Source organism: Pyxicephalus adspersus, chromosome 2 (genome assembly GCF_032062135.1).
Source record: "Pyxicephalus adspersus chromosome 2, UCB_Pads_2.0, whole genome shotgun sequence".
NCBI lineage: Eukaryota > Metazoa > Chordata > Amphibia > Anura > Pyxicephalidae > Pyxicephalus > Pyxicephalus adspersus.
Window position 1 is genome coordinate 33,116,195 of NC_092859.1, and position 21,794 is coordinate 33,137,988.

Genomic DNA, 21,794 nt, shown 5'->3' on the forward strand with positions numbered 1-21,794 from the left:
TACTTTTTTTACAAACGATTTTTGGCCAATCGGTCGTTCGTCGTTCGTTCATCGTTCATTTCCAACGATAAAAATTGGACGTGTGTACGCAGCTTAACCTGTATGTTCCCAATCTTTTGCATAATGCAAGTGCAGCTCAGTGTACGATCCTGGTATAGCTGGCTACATGGGAGTTTTGTCATTAAGATGGCTAAAGACCCAGAACTCAAAAGAAAATCAGGTAAAAATGCAGGCAGTGGCACTGGGAGAGGTTAGTTTACTTAAATAATTGTACAGGCAGGTAAGTTTATTTTATACAGAAAAGAAATAGCCTAACCCCCCTGCAATAAAGAACCTGTCTGCTTGCAATATATTTACATTTAGGTGTAATTTTCTTTAATATTCCCTAAAAAACATAAAATTTTACTTTATGAGTTCAGGTCCACTTAATTAACACTTTTACTTGCAAATGTAAATTGGTACATAATATAATATTAAAGTGAAAGACTGACAACAGAACTATTACATTGATTACTTGAACTTTAGCCCAGTGTGCCAGACGGCAGAAGGATATATATGTGTCATTGTGAAGCCTACAGAAGCAGATAATCTCCTTTTGGAGCTTTACTGTGCTGTATTTATCCCGCTACACCCTCTTACTGTGTGATACCACACTACACTCTCACTGTTTTACTGAAAGTAACAAGCATGTCATTTACTTAGCTAAAGTGATTGTGTCAATACAAGAGGTGGAGAAACCAGCTTAAAATATCTTCCCTGAGGGCAGCATGTCTCAATGAAAGAAGAAAGAACATGATGTCATTATGTGAGCCTGTAGGGTGAAATATTAATGCTTAAATATCTATTAACAATTTACCCGTGGTTGGGTGTCTTGAAGGTATAGGTGTAGCTTAGGTGTAGGAAGAACCTAGCGGCAGGATGGCATAGTCCTATGTGTTGGGCGACTTGCCAGACTATTGCATGGTTTGTGTGAAAATGTTTATGGCTGCTATGATGGAGGCATTGAGCAGTGGGGCACACTGCTGGTGGGTGGGGTGGGGCACAGGGATGTACCCACTGGTGGAAATCTTCAGCAAGCACTGACATTTGGCAATTTTCAAAACTCTTCCTAGTGCAGATAAAAAAATCAAGGCAGGTTATCAAGAGATGAGGAGATCGATCCTCCAATGACAAGCAACTGACAAACATTTTTTTACACACTGACAAAGTATAAGGACATAATTTCAGTGTCATGGTAGGGCAAAGGAGGAAACTAGTTGGGCAAGGAACATTTGGCTCTAAGTAAAGCATTGATATAAAATAACTAGATGTACTGATAGATAAATGTTATTTTTATGAGGGATTTTATTGCTAGTAGATCATTTCAGGCAATACTACCTATAAAATACAGATATAATCTACCTATATTATACGGATATACGCTTAAAATAAAACCTTAGAAGCAGAGTCTATAACTCTCTAGAACACAAAGAAACAGATTCACAAAGCATTTTTCAAATCATGATAAATAATAACATATAAAGAAAATAAACAACTTATGATGGAGAAATCACTTAGGTCCTTCTGTTTAATGTAAATGTTGAAAATTAATTACTCAAGGAAGTCAGCAGTCCTTTAGTTATTACACAACAAGACCACAGCAGGGTCCTTTAATGTAGTAGAACATGGCGGAACAAGACCACCAATATTGATTGCAGAACACTCAGCAATAGGACGAAACTAATGCTTGCTAAGTACATAGATAGCTGGGTAACATTGGTAGATCCAGAACCTTAGGCAGAAAATGTTATGATACCTTTGCAGAGGTTTACTGTAAGCCCAGGGCAAGGGCAGGGTCTTGCCTCCTAGGAGGTGGGTTAAAAAACTCTGGGGAACATGCTAATGGTTATTGTTAGCTCTGACTAAGAGCCACCAGAACAACAGTGGCAACTGTGCTATGGGGACAGTGAAATGGTAGCGGCCTATTACCTTAGTCCAAACGCTATAATCTTCAAACATTTATTATAATAAAAAAAGACCTAGTTAGGGCTCTACTGTTTTCAACAAGGGTGCCCATCTCACACTTGGAGCTTACATGCAGGACGGTTTCCTTCCTATGTTGCTGGTTCATTACCCACTCAGCAGGTTTAGATGGGAAGGTGACCAAGCTGTACTGCTCACCTGTTACAGGGAATAGTTAGGGTCAAACATTTAGCTATGCATTCAAGGTATGAGCATTACAGTGCTTTCTAAAAGAACTGCAGGGTTTTCCCCAATGCAAGACAGATGTATGTATTTTAACTACATATCTATCTGTTTGGCCAGAGTTCAGCTTTATTGCTAATGTTAGTTCAGCTTTCTGGTTCATAAGCTCAGTTCACATGGCAATGTGGATAAACAAGTAGTCATTACATCAACACCTCTTCTAATGAGAGCATAAAGCACCCTTGCTTCAGGCACCTTGCATTTACATTCCTGGCCTTCTTCATGACATACATTGGAGGGTTGTGTCCAGAACCAGATTGCTGGGGTGCCTCTAGAATGAGTCACTTTGCTAGAACGTGTAACCTGACTCATAGGGGTTTGTTTTACCAATAATTCCCGGGAGGCTTGGGACTAAAATGGGGCTAGCCTTACTTGTGCCTTACCAGCATGCTCGGAGATTGCAGTAACTACAAACAGGAGTGCAAAGCACACTTTCACCTTATGACATTTGTACTTGTAACACACTTGCTGTGCATTTTAAATATCATCTGTTATATTCATTTATTTATATTCATCATTTTGTTCTCTTATTTTTGCTGCATGTTTCTTTTTTTTTTTTTGTTGATGGGGCAAAATCCTTTTTTTCATTTTGCCAGGCACTTTGGGTGATCTGTAAAACCCCAAATATTACAGAGCATACATAGGCTGAAATCACCTACAACATGTAGCTCCTAGTCAAGCTCAGCTAGGTATAGTAAAACAGAGTACTGGAAATACTTTTTGGGCCTTTACACTATGCTATGCTGCATTGGTGTTAACCAAGGTGCTTTTGCACATTGTTGTGTACACGGCTTGCAATAAGGCAGTTCTTTCATTAGGAATCGACTGCCAATGCACTACAGCTTTCCACGTTGCATATAAACAGCTAAAAGCTCAAGGCATAATGGTGCACCATAAACACTTTTTTTATGGTTCAGCACTTCTAATGGATGTTCCCCATAAAACGGCAAATCAGTTTTTTTTTGTGTTCACGTTGAAGCTTGATGGTCTATTTTATTTTTACATATGGATGTTACAATTCTAAAGAGATACTCAATGGCATGTAAAATATTTGAAATCTTAAAACCATAACTCAAGATTGGCAGCTCAAGCTTATAAAAATCTACAGGACTCATTCTGAAAATCCTTTTTTTGTTCTGCTGACAGTCAGCCAACTTTCAACTTGTCAAGTGGTGCCCTTGGCATGATGAAGAGATGCCAACATCCTTAGCTCTAAAACATAGCCTTAATAAGCTCATGAAATAATCACTCTGGACGCCTCGATTTTCCTGTGTACAAAGAGATAGAGGCCAGATTAGGAAAAACACTTTTGTTAACCCGGCGAGGTTAAGATAAGTGGTTCGCATAATGTTCACAAGTGCACTGCCTTATGCAGAAAATTCCTTTGTGTCTGCCAGCACAAGTCTATTGGTGCCACATTACATTTGATCTCACATGTTGTGCCTTTCGTGCCAAAATGATTTACTGAGGCTCTTTAGGGAGGTGATGCCAAGTTATTTTTTTTTTAGGTTTCATATCAGTTGTAAAATTGTTTCTATATCGCAAGTGTTAATCCACAATGGGTTCGCCTTAACATGTTTAAATACTTTTTACTATTGGTGCCTTTTTGTTCACAGAAGAACAAAACGCTTTTAAAACAAGCTTTAAGTGTAGAGTATGTGGTTTAAATCTAAACTTTAAATTCGGAAGAAAATAATAAAGCTGTTTTCAATGATTTTTTAATTTTGAAGTGTATGTTTGCTTGTGAATTCACCTCCTTCTCACATATTTTCATGATTATTTTGTGCTCTAGTTTATACTTGAGTCAAAAGTAGGTACCTCAAGCTATATTCTGATCAATTTATGGAAATTTTTGAGTAATGAGCAGTCATGCTTTAAAATAAAAAATATAAATTGTGTATTTATATTTCTGCCTGAAGTTAACCTTTAATCACTCTTCTCTTCTTTCTTTTTTCCAGTTATCCAGTTTGGTTTTGTGACTCTGTTTGTGGCATCTTTTCCTCTGGCTCCCCTCTTTGCTCTGCTCAATAACATCATAGAAGTGCGACTCGATGCAAAGAAGTTTGTAGCAGAATTAAGAAGACCAGATGCTGTTCGTGCTAAAGATATAGGTATGTGGTTATATATTGGAGTAGAACTCCAGTAATTTTTTTGATTGAGTTCTAGATATATTAGGGAAAAGTCAATCAGGTTTGTATTGATTTCTGTGTTTAAAATTAGATAATCAGGAAAATTAAGGTAGGGATAAGAAAAAGATCTCAACATTTAGCAGTTGTTGTCACAGATGTCCTTATTAAGAGATTTCTCCTCCTCCTATTTTTGGTATAATAACACCCAAAGCATTTTCAATTTCCCTTTTTTATCTCACCCAATGAAAATGTTGATTTAAAAGTTTTTATATGCCTAAGTTTACTCCTTTTTTTTTTTATACAAACACTGTTTATATTGACCTGGAAATGGACCAATGCTCATAGATCATTGATTTGTAGTGAGAATCGTAGGTAGGAGAGTGCTACTGGTCTGTCCAGCACCTGATATTGAAAATGTACACACCCTCTACTATTCTATTGTTTTTTTATGAATGAATTGAAATAAGTATCAGCCATTTAATACAAAGTCCAATTATTCTTCTGTTACCCAAATACACCAAAAAAGTTACAATATTCGTAAAAACCTAAGAATATATTTTCACTTTTACTACAGGTATTTGGTACAATATTTTGAGCGGTATTGGAAAATTTGCAGTCATCATAAATGTGAGTATACTGGATAACCAATCTAGTTCATACCCCACAGTGCCAGTACAAGTATTGGATGGAATGCATTTACACCCCTAGTTTCTGCACAAATATTGGATAGGATGTATTCACACCTCTAGTGTCTGCGTAACATTGGATAGATTGTAGTCACACCCCCTAGAGTGTTTAAACAGATATTGCAGTCAAACCTCATAGTATCAGTACAGTTGGCGAATGCTGTACACTCCAGACATCTAGGACTTTCCTCAGAAGAAGCAAGTAATAGGATACTTTCTGTGTTAAATTTGTTCAAAGGTTACAGCAGTGAGCTTCTGTGTATGAGGTGTAGGGCCAGATTCTGCTCCATGGGCCCTATCTAACCTTGGTATAGTAATATAGTTTATGTGTAGCATAATTTTGTGGGACAAATTCTTCTCCTAAACAGTTGTCACTGGGGCAGTTTCACTCTTTGGAAGTTTTTCCCTTACCTCTAGTTTTGGTCACCTGGTCACATGGTGAATGGGACAATTATAGGGATAAATTTCTCTAGTGGGAAATTTCTATCTCTCTTTACTCTTCTATTCACTTATTTTTTTGCCGCTAAACATGCATTTTAACCTGCTCCTAATAAGGGACCTAATAAGGGAGAGAAATTAAATAAGGAAAATCAAGTAAAAGAGTAGTTGGGTGCAAATAGCTGTCATTTAATGATATGATAATAATGCATTTTGAGGGTATCTGAATCTCCCTACTTCAGTGCCTAACACTGGAATGTAGCATTGCAATTTCACCAAATCTGGAATTCAGTAATAGAAAGAAATATAGGTTAGTAGCAGCTGTTAACAGTGCAGGGTCAATCACTCTCCTGCATTTACACCTGTACAGAAGGAGATTCTGTTGCCCTTGAAAGGTGTTGGCTACTTAAATTAGGAGACGTTCATTTGTACCTCTTCCATTGATTCATCCTATTTGGTGCATTTTTCCAATACTTTATGACTGTTTCCCCAGCCAGTCAAATGCTTTGTAAATTCTAAAATGATAAGCCCCGACCCTTAAATAGGTGAATAGATCACATCATTATGATACATTCTTTTGCCCATCCAATAGAACATTGGGTGAATAGTGATGGCATGTGCCAGCTTTGTGTACTTTTACTCAGATAACGTAGTGAAGCAGTGCTGTTTAATAAATAAATAAACTGCTGGTATGATCAACCTGTAGTAGCTTTTTGCACATGTCATGGAAATGATGTTTGCTGATTACCCCCTCCCTTTCTTTATCTACCTGCTTTTCCAATACAGGATTCTCTTAGAACAAGCATACACTAGTTTTCCCAATTCTTACCATTTGTTTCTCCTCTACAGGCCTTTGTAATATCTGTGACATCAGACTTTATTCCTCGTCTCGTGTATCAGTATATGTACAGTTCAAATGGAACTATGCATGGATTCATCAATCACACCCTTTCATACTTCAATGTCAGCCACCTAAAACCCGGAACCCAGCCAGAAAACTCACAGTTTTCCCAGGAAGTTGTTTTCTGCAGGTAACGGCAACTAACCATTGTTTAACAAAGAAACAATAGTCTATGTCTGTATTCGTGAGTTCATAGATGTTTCTGTGTCATGTTGATGCAAGTATGGCACGTTGTAGCTCAACTGTGGGAAGGTTACCAGCTTTTGTGTAACAATGTTAGCTCTGTGAAGGCAGTTACAAAGATTCCAAAGTGTTTTTCCTCAACTTTAAGCAGCAGAAAAATCAGTTTTCAGTTATCAAGGAGCCATGCACAGAGTTGTTTAAATGAAAGCCTGCATGACCTATCTGGTCCTCAGAAATTACCTAGGGCCACATGAGATGTTTCTGCTGCTGGCAGCATATCTCTAGGGGCAGAATCAGCAAGAATAGGCTTTCATTTATCCTAAAAAGTTGATACAACTTCATAGCAAACTGTAAGTCATCAGTAACATACAGGCCAGCAACAAGATCATTTATGTGACATAAGCCTCACAATCCTTAAGCTTTTCTAAAACAAATTACATTTAACTGCATAACTAAAAACAATATTTAGTATGCAAAGTGCACAGCTATACCATAATTACAAATAAATATGCATCTTGTTAGGAGACCATTTAGACAGCTCTGGTGAAGAACAGGCCAATGCGTAAGGCTAATAAGGCAAAGCAATTACAGATAAATACCAAAGGGACATGCCATATTTTAGACCTAGTAATGTCATCACTGGGTTTCAGTCATATATGTACCGTGTTTCCCCGAAAGTAAGACCTACCCCGAAAATAAGACCTAGCACTTTTCCCCCAACCTGCCCTAATATAAGACCTACCCCGAAAATAAGACCTAGTAGAAAAAGCCTGGCGTTTCCTCCGTGCCAGGACGAAGGAAGGAACCAGGACAGCACAGGACTGAATAGATCGCCAGAAGTAAAAGTAAGTATGATTTTTTATTTTAGCTTTAGTTCTGCTTAAATAGGTACACAGCCAAAGCAAAAACACTTTTATAGTAGAGTGTCAGACTTTCTAACATTGGGCCTGATTTATTAAAGCTCTCCAAGACTGGACGATAGACTATCATGAGAGAACCTGGGTGAACCATGAGCAAACCTAGAATAGATCTGGTCTTGGACTGAAGATATTTGCCAACTATTAAATGTTTTTTATGAAATCCATTGTTTGCCGGATCACCCAGGTTCTCCAATGGTGGCCTATCTTCTCCAGTCTTGGAGAGCTTTACTAAATCAGGTCTAATGCTTTAATTGCTATTCATGCCCTTCTCTTCTTCTGACATGTGCAACCATTTCTTGTACCGCTAGTCTTTGGTTTATTTAGCACATCAAGCAATGTTCTTTACCTGCTGCGAAACAAGGAATCTGCCCAACTCTGGACAGTATCCAATCAGAAGACTGAAACACAGAAACTGAGCTGTAGCCAATGAGAATTTTGGAATGTTTACTAGTCTAGACCATCCAACCACAAGTCATTGTGAACCATAACATTTTATTGGGCTAGACCAGTTCTTTCCCAGTCTGAACATCAAACCTCTCACACAGCCTAAATGTTTTCTAGCACTGACATAAGTAAAAAGCAAAAAAACACAAATCCCGCGTAATCTCTAGCCTAAAGCCAGCTACTAACCGTATTAGTAATTTACAGGAGCTTCCTTTGCAAGTCTTGCTCCATTAAATGAGAATAAAAGAGTGTACAAAATGACATTCATTTAATTCCCTTCTTATAAATTACATTAACATTAGATAATACAGTGTGTGGCTGACAAGGCGACCATCTTAATTAGGGATGAAGTGATGGAATATGCAGATATGTCTAGCATGAAGTCTAAATTGTTCTATGAAACTCCCCCTGTATGTGCAGAACATGTGACCAGTCTCACACACCTCCTTTAATTAAAGTAGCAGAGCAATAATACATCTGACTCAGTCCCTCCAGGATAAGGAAAATAAGATCCACTGTATTAAAACCATCTGTTGGGAAAAAAAGCACAGCTCTAATTCACATCTCTACATTCATTATATTATTTGGGGCTTATTCATAAACCAGTGAAATCAATTGCTTGCTGCTTTATATTAGACAAACAGTTTTTTCAATGTATATAACTGTTTGGGGCAAATAATAACATCACTACACCTAAAAGCTTTGATACTGTTGTGTAGAATAAGGAGCTTGGAGGCAGCGATTGTTAGCAACATGAGATGAACATTTTACAGGTCAACATATTTTGGAATGCCATTCTGTTCAGACTTTTCAGCTCCAAATATACCTTAAACTAGGTATGGTTAAAAAAGGGGCAAGTAAGTTTTGTAGATACGCCTGTGAATTATTTTTTAAGACTGGTCATTTATATGCTTGAATAAAACAAATTATAATTGCTTTTATTCTAAATCATTAAGAACCAGTGACAGATCTGTTCTCACCATGACCACAGATAACACTAAGAGGAACAGCAGTAGGGCCACATCCAATATCTTTATTTTCTTTATTGGTAAAGGGATGTTTGTCAAAATGGCAGGTAATGCAAAAAGGTCCCCAAACTTTTGAATTTAAAACATACAACTTTAACCTTAGCACAGTGGTCCCCAATCTTTTTGGGCCTACGAACCAATAAACTTGTTGTTACTCAAAGGGGAAGAAACTTCCCCCAGAGTGACGTCAATATGCCAGAACCCTCCCACTCTGGTTCAGACCTGTGATGGGAGAATGGGCGGGTTGTGTCCAGAGACACAACCCGTCCACCACCCTGAGCCTGCGATACCTACCGGGGACACGGTCCACGGCTCTGGCCGGTAAGCCCCCTCTAAGCGGGGTCCGCGAACCACAGGTTGGGACCAATGGTCTCCATGCCCTCTCCGCCCTGCTGTCAGACAGAATATTAGAACAAGGGCATTAATGTACATATATAAATTGTAATAACGTAAAGCATTTTAAACTTACCCAATAACTTTCATTGCTAAAAAATAAATTTTTTCTTCACTGGTAACTCTGTAAACTCTAATCCTAAATGTAAGATAACCCTTAAACCTCTTCAGTTTACCACTGCTGTCATCACTAACAATACAGATAAATACTAGATGAGTATCCCGATATACATAGTAAATACATATAGGTGGCTGTTTTATTTGTCAAAGGATTTGTGTTTTTGTCTACCTGTCTCTGAGTTTTACATATATACAGTAAATGCCTTCCTGGAGAGGCATTGGTACTGTTCCCTCTGCTACAGTTTAGTAGCACCTAGAGGTTTTGCATCTTGTAAATGTATAATGAAAAGTGATGCAGCAGATTGATGAGCTAATCTCTCTCATCCTATCAGCAATTTCCTTGTTTGCACATGTACAAGGTCTTATTCAGGTACTTATTGTTCACTACTTGCTTAAAAAAATACATTTAATGATGTATTAATGAATAGAGCTGCAAGTTGTAAAAATTTCAGCTTTAATTCTAAAGAGACACGTGTGCAGTCACACTGATAAATACTGCATTACCATTATTTTAATTATAATTGCACTTTAATATTAAAATTAACTGCACCAAAAGTAGTGTGCCAAACTACCTAACAGTTCTCTTAATTAATGTATATATAAATTGTCCTGTCTCTGGTTCCTCTTTAAGGATAAAACCCTTCCGAGTAGTATCACATGACTATCTACATATATTTTTCATCTCCTTCTTTGGCATTCTTTTCTCAGAGTCTGTCTGTGATGTTAATCTTGTCTGTGATTTATTGGAGATGAGCTATTCTGGCAACATGTAATTGAAAAAAAACCTTCACTGTTGGAATATTATCTATGTGATGTTAACTTTCTGGCCAGAAACATCCGATCTAGACACCCATTATTTGCTTGAACATGACTGTCTCAAATCAGTTTATTAGCACCTGTCAAGTTTACTGAGATGGATAATTACATTGACTGACTGAATGACATCTAGTTTAAACAAGAACTGTCCTGTGTGCCTTTGAATGTAAAAATTGTGTAAAATTTAAAGCTGGCTTTGCTTGTGTTTTGGGCTTAATTCTGGTTTTAATAATGCCATGACATAATTTTACATGACTTCCCAGACTTGTCTGCATATGGCTATTTTGCAAACCTCTTCAGGGTGAGGAGTGGTGTGTGTGTGTAATGTTTTAAAGTAACATTAGAAAATTTGCATGTTTACAGAAAAAGCACAATTAGAGCCTGGACTGCTCAGACTAAGAATACCTTCCAGCTTTCTCACTTTACATTGTTCTCTAACTTTTTTCCTGTTTTTCTCTTCATTTTTTTACCTCTTGTTTTCCTTCTCCATTGTATTTTCATGTGCCCCTTGTCTTCCATAACCTGTACCCCCACCTCCATTCCTCTCTTCTCCATTCTTTCTCCTTCCTCTCATCTCCACTTCTCTCCTTCCAATCTCCTCCTGTCATATCCTCTATGTCCAGTCTCTACTGCCTATTTAATGTTTTCCTCTCTTGCCCTTTCTTTTATCCTTCTCTACCTTAAAACTCGTTTTCTGCTAAACATTTCTCTTCTGCCTTCTTCTCCCACCAATCTTCTCACCTCTACTTTTCTTTGCCTTCTTTTTTTCCTTCACTTCCCGTCTTTCTTTATTTTTCTCTTCTATCTCGTATTACCTTTACACTCTTTCTTTCTATTGTCCTTTTCTCTCTTTCAATTTTCTTCTCCTTTCATGTCACTCCAATATGTTCTCCATTCCTTCCCTTTCCCTATAATCTCCCCTCCCCTCTCTTCTTCCAATCTCCTCTACTTTCCTCTCCCTCCAGTTTTTTCTACTCTACCTAAACCTTCTTTCCTCTCCTTTCCATTTTTGTACCTAAAATCCTGCAATTGAACATGTTTGACAGTGGAACACTTATAAAAACTACAAATAAAAACAATTTAGCAGCATACAGTTAACTCTTATTAAATACAGTTTTATGGTTTAAATTCCATGGACAATGCCAGAGATCTACTAATGTGTAAATATGATTACCTGGATGGTATAGTAAAGAGAAAACCGACAACAGAGAGGAGGATGTTACAGTAGTCCAGACAAAAGATGATAAGAGCATGTACAATGAGTTTGGTGGTCCCTGGGGACAGGTAGGTGTGGATTTTGGAGATGTTGCGTAGGTGAAAGTGGCAGGACGTGGAGAGGGAAGAAATGAGAGGGCAGAATCAAAGGTGATGCAAAGACAACGTGCCTGAGGGGAGGGACGAATAACAATGGTATTAACAGTTAGAAATATGTCAGGAGGGATTTGGGATTTGAAGGTGGGAAGATGATGAGTTCTGTTTTATCCAGGTTGAGTTTCAGGAATCCATGATGAGATGGCTGACAGGCAGCATGAGACCTTATCCAGGACTGAGGGAGACAGGTCACGAGTGGACAGAAAGATTTGAGTGTCATCAGAATACAGATGGTACTGTAAGCCTCAGGAGGATATGAGAATACCGAGAGAGGAGGTGTACAGAGAAAAGAGGACCGGTCCAAGGACTGACCCTCAGGAAACACCAACAGGGAGGAGAGTGGGAGAGGAGAAATTACCATTAAAAGAAACGTGAAAGGAGTCATCAGACAGATAGGGAGCAAACCAAGAGAGAGTAGTGTCACTGATACCAATGGAGCGCATGATTTGTATTAGAAGGGGGTGATCAACAGTGTCAAAAGCAGAGGAAAGATCAAGGAGAAGGAGGTGGGAAAAGTTGTCTTGAGACTTAGCTCTGATGAGGTCATTGGCCACTTTAGTAAGGGCTGTTTCAGTGGAATGGGCAGCTTGAAAACCAGACTGGGGAGGGTCAAAGAGAGAGCTGTTGCTCAGGTAATCTTTTGTAGACAAGGCATTCAAAAGGTTTGGAGACATATGGGAGAAGGGAGATAGGTCGTAGCTAGAAGGTACGGTGGGTCTAGTGAGGGTTTTCTTCACAATAGGGAGAATTATGGCATGTCTGAAAGCGGAGGGGTATACACCAGTAGAAAGGGAAAGGTTGAATAGTTCGGTTAGGGCAGGGTGGAGAAATGGGCATGGAGTAGATCAGAGGCACAGGTAGTAGATGAAGACGATGAGAAGAGAGGAGACTTCGTCCACAGTAACAGGGCTGGGGAAGGCCAGTAATGATTTACAGGTGGAAAGGGTGGCTATGGTTCCAGTGGCCCGCTGAGCAGAGACATCATATCTGATTTTGTCAATTTTCTCTCTAAAGTAGGTGGCTATGTCTTGGGCAGTGAAGGTTGTTGTGGGGAGAGCAGGTAGGGGTTTAGGGTTGGAAGCTCGAGAGGAAATGACAGCGGAGAAATAATTTTGCTTGGTGACAATGAGTTCAGTGTTAAAGCTTTGAAGCTTGGCTTTGTAGTCCATGAAGTCAGCTGTGAGGCCAGTTTTTCTCCACTTGAGCCCAGCTGCATGAACAGTCTTTTGTAGCTGTTTGGTGTGATTGTTGTGCCAGGGTCAGGGGTTGGCAGGGCGAGGGTAGCCGAAGGTGGCAGGGGCAATTTTATCCAGAGCCAAGGAAAGAGAGTGGTGGCAGCTTCATCTGGGGAGGTGATTTTGGAGAGAGTGGGGGTTGGGGATGCAAGTGAATTTGAGAATAGGTTGTGGTCAAGGTTACGGATATCTCTCTGCCATTGACCAGGTCTGGGATGTGGCACAGGGGGGCAATAGTTTGATAGGTTGAAAGTGATAAGGTTGTGATCAGAATGGGGAAATGTCAAGTTGTCAAGGAGGGTGAGGTTGAAGAGTTTGGAAAATACCAGGTCTAAAGTGTGTCCGGCTATGTTTTTTGGGGCCATTGATGTTCTGTGTCCAAATGTGGAGGCAATGGAGAGCGGTTTGGCTGAGGAAGGATAGCTGGGCTCATCCACTGCAACATTAAAGTCACCAAGGATGAGGGTGAGCAGGTTATGGGAGAGAATGTGGGGGAGCCAGGAGGCAAAGTTATCCAAAAATTGTGATACTGGGCCGGGGGGGGGGGGGGGGTAGACAACAGCAGCAATGAGGGGTAAGGGGCTAAAGAGTCGGACAGAGTGGACTTCAAATGAAGTGAAAATGAGAGAGGGTGGGGTATGAAGGACTCTGTATGTACAGTTAGGTGAGAGAATGAGACTCACACCACCCCCTACTTTGTTGCCAGGTCTAGGGGTATGTGTAAAGTGCAGGCCTCTATAGGTGAGAGCAGCAGCAGAGGCAGAGTCAGAGGAGGAAAGACAAGTTTCAGTGAGAGCCAGGAAGTTCAGAGATTTAGAAAGGAGTAGGTTGTGTATGGTTTGTTCCTATGTTGAATTTGTATCTAAGTTGAAACAGGTACATTATTTTAATAAATACAATTAGGACAGATTTTGTCTCAACATATTATTAGGCAGTGTTGTGTAAGTTACTGTATAAAATCCTCACTGTGAGTTAATCACAAACACATCAAAAAAAAAAAACTTTATGGCGCCTAGACATTCATTAACTTCTGGAGCAAGCTGTTATGCAAGTGATATGCAAAAGAAACAGCTGCATAGTTTGTCTTGGTCATTATGGAGTTACAAGATGTTACAGATCATCTCAGTTCTTAAGATCACCCACAATCTCAGCTGTGTTTAGCAAAAGTTTTCTTCTGCAAGTCATGCAAACCGCCCCCCATCAAACCTCTGTCCTGCACAGGAGAAAGCAGGGAAGCCCCGTTTGTATCTAGGAGTCATCTGTATGTCGTATATCCTATAATCCGGGACTACCTGTAGGTAAGGTATAAGCCTATAAGAACATAGTAAAAAAGGTTGTGGTACCAATAAATAAAAATGCAGTTTTTATATTGACAGAGAGATAAGCTAATCGGTGTGCTGCTTTTTTTCACTATCCATTCACCGGGTGTTGGTAGGGAGGAGACCTGTTATTAAAAGTAAAAGTGCTGTGGGATAGAGCTTTGCAAATCCCAAGACTGAATGGACAGAAAATGCAATTCCTTTGGCAGGTAAACTAACCTCTATGAATCAATTTACTCATATACATATATATATATATATATATATATATACTCAATATATACTCATATATTTAGCTGTTTTCCTGGAGGTTGACATTTTCCATAAGAAATTATTTATTCTGTTATCATAATATGGATTTGTATGGTAATATTTTTTGTCATATACTAATATTTAATATTGAGGGCCTAGCTGACTCTACCCTTCTTGCTGATCTGTTGTTGCAATTAAATCCATTATTCTCGTGTATCTTTCTGTGCCAATGCCTTTGTTGAAATGCTTTCACCGGAAATACACACCTAGAAGCGGTAAAAGATCCCCCACGTATTTTAGGTCTTGTGTTTTTATTAGTTATTAAAAGAAAATGATTGTTCTTTTTCCACCCTACCAGAGTAATAGACCTCTACAAGTTTTTCCTGGGTGCAGCACTTGTGTATTTACTCTCACTTCTGGTCGAAGAGTAATTCAACCAAAGGGATATTTCTATTAAGGAATTAAACTCTATTACCTAATAGGGAGTAATCGTGTTGGGTGGTCAATCAAATTTTAGCTAGGGAATGGCATATAATTTCCCAAACTCCTTCATTAACTCTCTTACCAAAAAGTTAAAAAGGAAATAAAATAATATTTCTAAAACAAATGTTTAAGGTAGAGTTGGTAAATATGTTGGTAAATATGTTGGCTTGTTGTTACTAACTCTTGTATAATCTAAATGTGTATTATTTATCTCCAGATATAAAGATTACCGAGAACCTCCTTGGTCTCCAAACCAATATGACTTTTCTAAGCAATACTGGACGGTTCTAGCTGTGCGACTGGCCTTTGTTATACTTTTTCAGGTAAATATACTACATTTGAATCTTGACAAAACTCTGCCTTGAAGGGTTTTCAAAGGGTTGAATTTTTCCTTTACAAGGATTGTGGTGATTGAGGGATTCTGCTGGTGTTTTACATGTCTTGTAGACAGCAGTAGTACAATTGTTTTCTTCTGCCTAACTACCTACCTTCTATTTATGCCTCACATTCTCATCCCTTCTTCTGACATCCCACTATCATTAGCTCTCTGACAGACCCATTTCCTTTCATTCATCCCCCCTAGTTAACATCTATCTTTCTGTAGTCACCTTGACACCCCAACACTGATATTCATTCCTTCCCACCTGCCTCACCCACCTGCTGACATGATTCTCTTCCCAACTTCTACTAGATTGTAAGCTCTTCGGGCCAGGGTCCTTTCCTCCTGTGTCACTGTCTGTATTCGTCTGTTATTTGCAACCCCTATTTAATGTACAGTGCTGCGTAATATGTTGGCACTATATAAATCCTGTTTATTATTATTATTAATAATAATAATAATAATAATAATAATAACAATAATAATAACTTCCACTCTCAATGACTTCGCCCCCTCCCTATCCATCTTGAGTTCTCTCTATACATCCCCCATGTTGTACTGGTGCCCCCCAGCAGCCAAACCTGACCACTTGACATCCAGAATTAAGAATTTTTAAATAATGTTTAGTGACAGTTCATGAATTTGTAGTCTTTTTTCTTATAATTTAAACAAATCATTTGGAAGTGTCTGAAGATTTATGATCCCATTAGCATATTTTCTCATTAGACCTCTCTAATGAAAACTTAGTTATTAGCTGGAACCTTGTGTATAGGAGAACAAATCCGCGAAACGTTTCGGTAACCACAACCATCCCTGGAATGTTTGGGGACAATTAGCATTTGGCAACAACCCTCAGCCACATTTTATGAATCAAATAGTTTGGTGTTCTTATGTCTTGTGAAATCTCCTCACAGGTCTGTGCATACTTGCAAAGGCTTAGTCTGTGTAGTATAGTAAACATGTATCTAAACCTTTGATGTCATAAGCACAAAGAGTTGCCCAGAAAATGGCATGCTATTGGGTTCACTGCCAATACACACAGTATTCTATTAAAAAAATTGGGAAAACTGAATCAAATAAAAATCTGTGACTTTGTGTATAGCAAGCAGAGAGGTTTCTGAGAGTTATTATATTGAGTCATATGGAAACTGCCCTGTTATATGTAGCAACCACCCAAACTTTAATTTGCTTTTCACTGTACTGGGACATTTATACATGTATTGTGGGTATTATGGGCATTAGCTGGATAGTCTAAGGTTTGAACATGTATACACAGGTGAGCAAATTTCTAAAAACAAACTCAGTTATACTTGAATGAGAAAAAGTTACATGCCAGGGTTTATGATCCACAGATAGGTTTGCCAGCTTTCCTGCCAAAAAAATACCAGCTGGTGGATGTGACTAGGGTAATACCTAAAAAGTTGGTATGATTTTTATATCCTAGATTTAGAACTAACTAATTATTTATCGGCTGAACCCTACACTATACCACTGATAGGTAAAAATATTTTTTTTTATTTTTGAAAACCAAGGCTTTCGAACTTTAATGAACATGGATATGAAATGTGAGCAGGGAGCATGTGTGTCTCCTCTCCTAGCTATAAATTCTCTTCTGGAAATTAGCTTGTCCAAGAAAGAAGAGGGCAAACGTTATGTAGCTCCTTTCTTTGGTAAAACCAGACATCTGCCTGCCCCAATAGTGGAAAAGGGCATCACTGGAGGGAGGATATTCATCCCTCATCCTGGGGAACAAAAACTATGATCCCTTGACATATTCCAAGAAAGGGTTAAATCAGCTTTATAAATATCAATCATGTGGGATATTCAGAGACCCCCTCTTGTAAGTCAATCAATTATATGGCTGTTAGGGGTATTCAGATAGGCTGACTGAGATAGGGGATACAGATGAAGACTATCGGCCTTTAATGTGCCTATATTCTTACATTACTTGCCTTGCCTGTCTGGCCTTTGATTTACCTGCCAGTTGACAACACTATCAAAACTATTCTTTTTTTAAACATGTCCCACATTTTACAAATGAAAATAATTAGTGTAGCTAGCCACAACATTTTTTATAAATAATTTTTAACTAATTTGGGTTAGGGCTTTATTTAAAAAAACAGGAAATAAGACAATCCCTCCTAGGAATCAATTACTGCCATTAAAACACATGGATCTGGAAGAATCCCACAAGGGAATGATTGAGGAAATGTCTGATTCATTGTTTTATAAATGGAGCCCTTAGTGTTTGGATTAGCAAAATAAAAAACATGTATTAAGTATACTTGATATACACTATAATACATGCTATTGTTCAAAGGTTTTTGTCTTTTTGAACATTTCTAATAACATAGAAAAACTCTAGTTGATATCCCAAGTTGTTTTATCATCAATGCCTAGTTATACCTGCTGGACTACAAAAAATTACATATTAACTAAACATGTATCATTTATAACATTTAAAATAGCATTGACATGAAAAGATTACAGTTTTTTTTTATTTTAGGCTACTAAAACAATTTCAAAGTTAATCTGTGATTGGTTTATTGTTGCTTATTGCACTTAACACTTTCCTCCTTGCTAAAATGAATATGTCTTTATGTCAAGTAAAAAATATCCTTCCCAAAACAGAAATTTAATGCCATGGCTAAGTTTTTACTTGACTTTGCCAGATAAACCTAATCACAGACATCTGTGTCTGAGTGCAGCTACTGATTTGCATATAATTGCCTACAATCACTAGTTTTAACCAACTGCATTATGAGACCTTCAAAGGAGACATTTAAGACTGTTTTCAGACAAAATGTCTCATTGAAATCAATGAAATACAAGAAGCTAAAATTATGACTAATCAACCAGGGCTCCAGAGGTCACTGGAAAGGACATGTCTGACTGCTACAATAGGTTGTGGCTTAGAAGAATTAGGAACAAATCAGAATAGTCAAAATCATTGCTAAAAGTTAAGTTAAGATACATTTATTGACACCATGAAAAGGAGCAAGTGGAAATCAGATTACATGTTTTGATGCAGTAAAAACAAAGGTTTCTAATCCATATTCTGCTGGGTTGGCAACTTATCTCTTTGAATTAAACCTGCTCTATATTTAACATTAAAAGGATTGTATAGACCCCTTTTGTCCTTGTGAAGCTTCCATGGAGCATTGGCCTAAACTTCACACTGGCCTTTGACATCTCCAAGTTCATGTTAAGACCAACACAATAAACTGTGAAAAGTCTTCAGCAGACAGTAGGTATTCTTTAGGATAACAGTTCCAACCAAAAAAAAGGAAAATTAAATGTATAATAAGCAGAAAATATCTAGAAGGAGTGAGATGTTGAACATTTTGTTGTGTCTGGTACAGTGGGTAATATTTTGTAGGGTTCCTAGGAACATACCGATAAGTGGTAACACTATTTGCTCTGAGACTCTTTTACACTATGCTGGGAATGTTACCACTTGTTTTTAGGTGGAAAAGGCTTAAATCTCCATGTAGGCCTTTATTGCTGCCCATGTCTCCATGGGAATGGGAGAGGAGATTTCCAACAGGGGATTAGTGGAGGGAGAAACTGATAAGAGACAAAGCAGAAGCAAAAGCCTTATAACCTGGCGTTTCTATTCTATTTAAAACAAAAAAAACATTTTGGCTTGAATTCTACTTTAAAGTTTCCTGTCCAGTTTAGATAATTTTTTCTCATTTCCTTCTAGAATCTGGTAATGTTCTTGAGTGCAGTGGTGGACTGGCTAATTCCTGACATTCCAAAAGACATCAGCGAGCAAATTAAAAAAGAGAAGAGCCTAATTGTCAACGTCTTCCTCAAGGAGGAACACAAAAAGCTTCAGCTCTTAGAGAACTTTATTATGCATGATAAGCAGCGAGCAAAGACAGAGAACAGAGGGCGGCGGAGCAGAGCAGCAAGCTTCTGCCAGTTTAGCCGCAGCCAACGTGGCAGTTTCACATCGTTCAGCTCACACCACACCGACGTGTGAATTTTCTAAAGCCTGCTAACAAAGAAAATAACATGTACAAATAAAGCGTATAATACTAAAACTGGAGGTGGAAGATCGTGTGGAATGGCGGAATGGGATGAAGGCAGAAATTTTTTTAAAAGTTCATTTTACCGCAACACTTTCCAAAAACGATCTTAAGCAGGCTTTGTAATCTATAATGAATAGTCTGGTGCTCAATACGGCACAGACAGGCTTACGTACGACTTGATACAAAAAATTCCTGCTGCTCGCAAAATGCATGTGGCTACCAGATCCAAATACAGGGCAAGGAGTAGGAGCAAAATAAGGCCACAACTTTTTTGTTTTTAACTTTTTACTTTTTTTTTTTTACACATTAGTTCTAGCCAAGATTATACATTTTTCATGAGAAAGGACTTATAAATCATGTGGCAACTCTTAAACACTGCACGTTACAAAGAATCCTGCCGCTGTGCTTTAAATAAAGACAGTGTAAGCAACATATGTTCGATTCACACAATCGCTAGACTGCACTTTGCATTCAAAAGCATATTTTTATTTTTAAATGGATTTAAAGTTAAAAAAAATTTTATCTTTTAACGAAGCTGCTCAACTTTAACAAAAAACAAAAGAAATGTATATCTTTAAATTAAACTGCTTTACTGGGAATGTGTATCTTTGCATTAACTAACTCTGCTACTGTTGTGCTCTCCAGATGACATGCAATTCTTGCCCTCTTAATTGTGCGTGTATAGCTGGGTGCTCTTGAAAACTTTTTGAATGTATAACGAGAAGAATCACAATCTCAGGGCTAATTTTATATTGTTTGTTCTTTAAGATGATGAGTTGAAGATGATTTTGATATATGGACATTGAAAAATATATAAACTATCCATCAACAAATTGTAATCAACAGATTTGTCTCTGATACTGATGAAAGTAAGAAATGAGTGTATAATCAGAGGTGATAATAAACTTTTTTTTCTTGAGTGGCTGTTTAGATTTTGTCAATTTTGGGGGGAGACTAATTTCTAAGTGAAAATATATCTACACCAAAAATGTAAGTTTTTCATTTTGAATGTGGAGTTTGAATTTTGAATCAAACTCTTGTTAGGCAGGGGAAATCATCTCTAACGAAGCTTAAGACTTTCTGTGTTAAATAAATGTGAGTATGGCTAAAAAAAAAGTCGTGTCATCTACCAGGCAGTACCGAGTGCCAAGGATTTACAAGTCTCTGGAATGAATCGACCAAACTACAAATCCTCCATCTCCCTTATGCTTGCCATACAAGGGTTGGCCTTCCTGTTTGATCAAGTTGTTCTATAGATTATATCTATTTGATTCAAGTGACCATAAACCTTTATATATTCTTTTTTTCTGAATTTGGCTGACCAAAAGTAATTGATATCGAGTCGAGAACAGAAAGAACCTTTATTCATCAGGCAGAAAAATATTTATAGATCTGATTGTTTTCTGATGGTTTTTAAACATCTCTTGATCGTAGTAATTTTTAATAAAAAGAAATGTAAAATATTTTGCATTTACTGTATGTCTTGTGGCCAGTTCTAAAGGAAATACAGCTTAGTACTGTTCTTACTTACACAGACCCCATACGTTTCTAAAAATTAACATAATGCAACTCCTTAAAAGAAGAGGTAATATGGAAACCTCAATGGTGGCTTGTGTATCACATTCCCCCATCATACTAATTCTGCAGGCTCGACAAGACTTTTCAGCTTTTGACATTTCTGTGAGTGTAGTATGCCTTTCCCCCCTCTGATTTCTGTGTTTCTATCCCCTGACCTCTATGTCACTGCAGGACAAATGGGCCACACTATGTAACCATACTGTAACACAGGGGACATGGGTGTTAAATACTTATAAAAGAGTCTTACATTGGCTGCAGCTCTAGAACAATAGGAAGGAAGGAGACAGAAGACCATTGCAGAAGTTAGTTCATAGGTTTGTCTATTGCAGGGAATTTGCAATTAATTTTTTTTACAGTCTCTTTAAGAAAACCGTACATGGACAGATTCCTAAGGTGTTAAGCAAGCCTGTGTACTGGCAATGAGATAAATTTGAGGCATGCGGTTCGATATAAATTTATTTGTACAATACCAAGCTGTTTCTGAAAGGCATTTAGCACCAATCCGAAGGAGCCTGAAAACATTAATTGGAATTCCCCTTTGCAGCTGCAGCTCAAAATGACCCCTAGGGCTCGGGCATGTGCTGTACCACAGCCAAAAGTGTAATATATGCTGGCAGTCTTTGTGGGAGGTTGGTAAATTGTCCAAGGTCAAACACGTTATATACTCCAAGAGGTCCAATAAATTTTCCTAAGCGTGTTGATGCTCTTATGCAATTAGAGGAGAAGGAATCTATGTAGGTGTTTATCAAGAAAAAAAAAAACATGTTGAGTTTATGGACTTTACACTACAGTGATATCTGCCTTTACCAGTTTAAAATAAGCATAATGTTATGATTAT

At 38.0% G+C, this 21,794-nt stretch overlaps 1 protein-coding gene across 1 annotated transcript in view; it reads left to right on the top strand.

Annotated features, from left to right (window-relative positions):
• Positions 1–20,266, top strand: part of ANO2 (anoctamin 2) — a gene marked incomplete in the record, with an annotated part of 124,425 nt that extends 104,159 nt beyond the window's left edge. The window contains 5 exon segments of the mRNA XM_072398970.1: positions 4,203–4,355; positions 4,948–5,000; positions 6,347–6,528; positions 15,180–15,285; positions 19,048–20,266. Coding sequence (XP_072255071.1) covers positions 4,203–4,355; positions 4,948–5,000; positions 6,347–6,528; positions 15,180–15,285; positions 19,048–19,329 — 776 coding nt within the window.
• Positions 20,267–21,794: the final 1,528 nt, after the last annotated feature.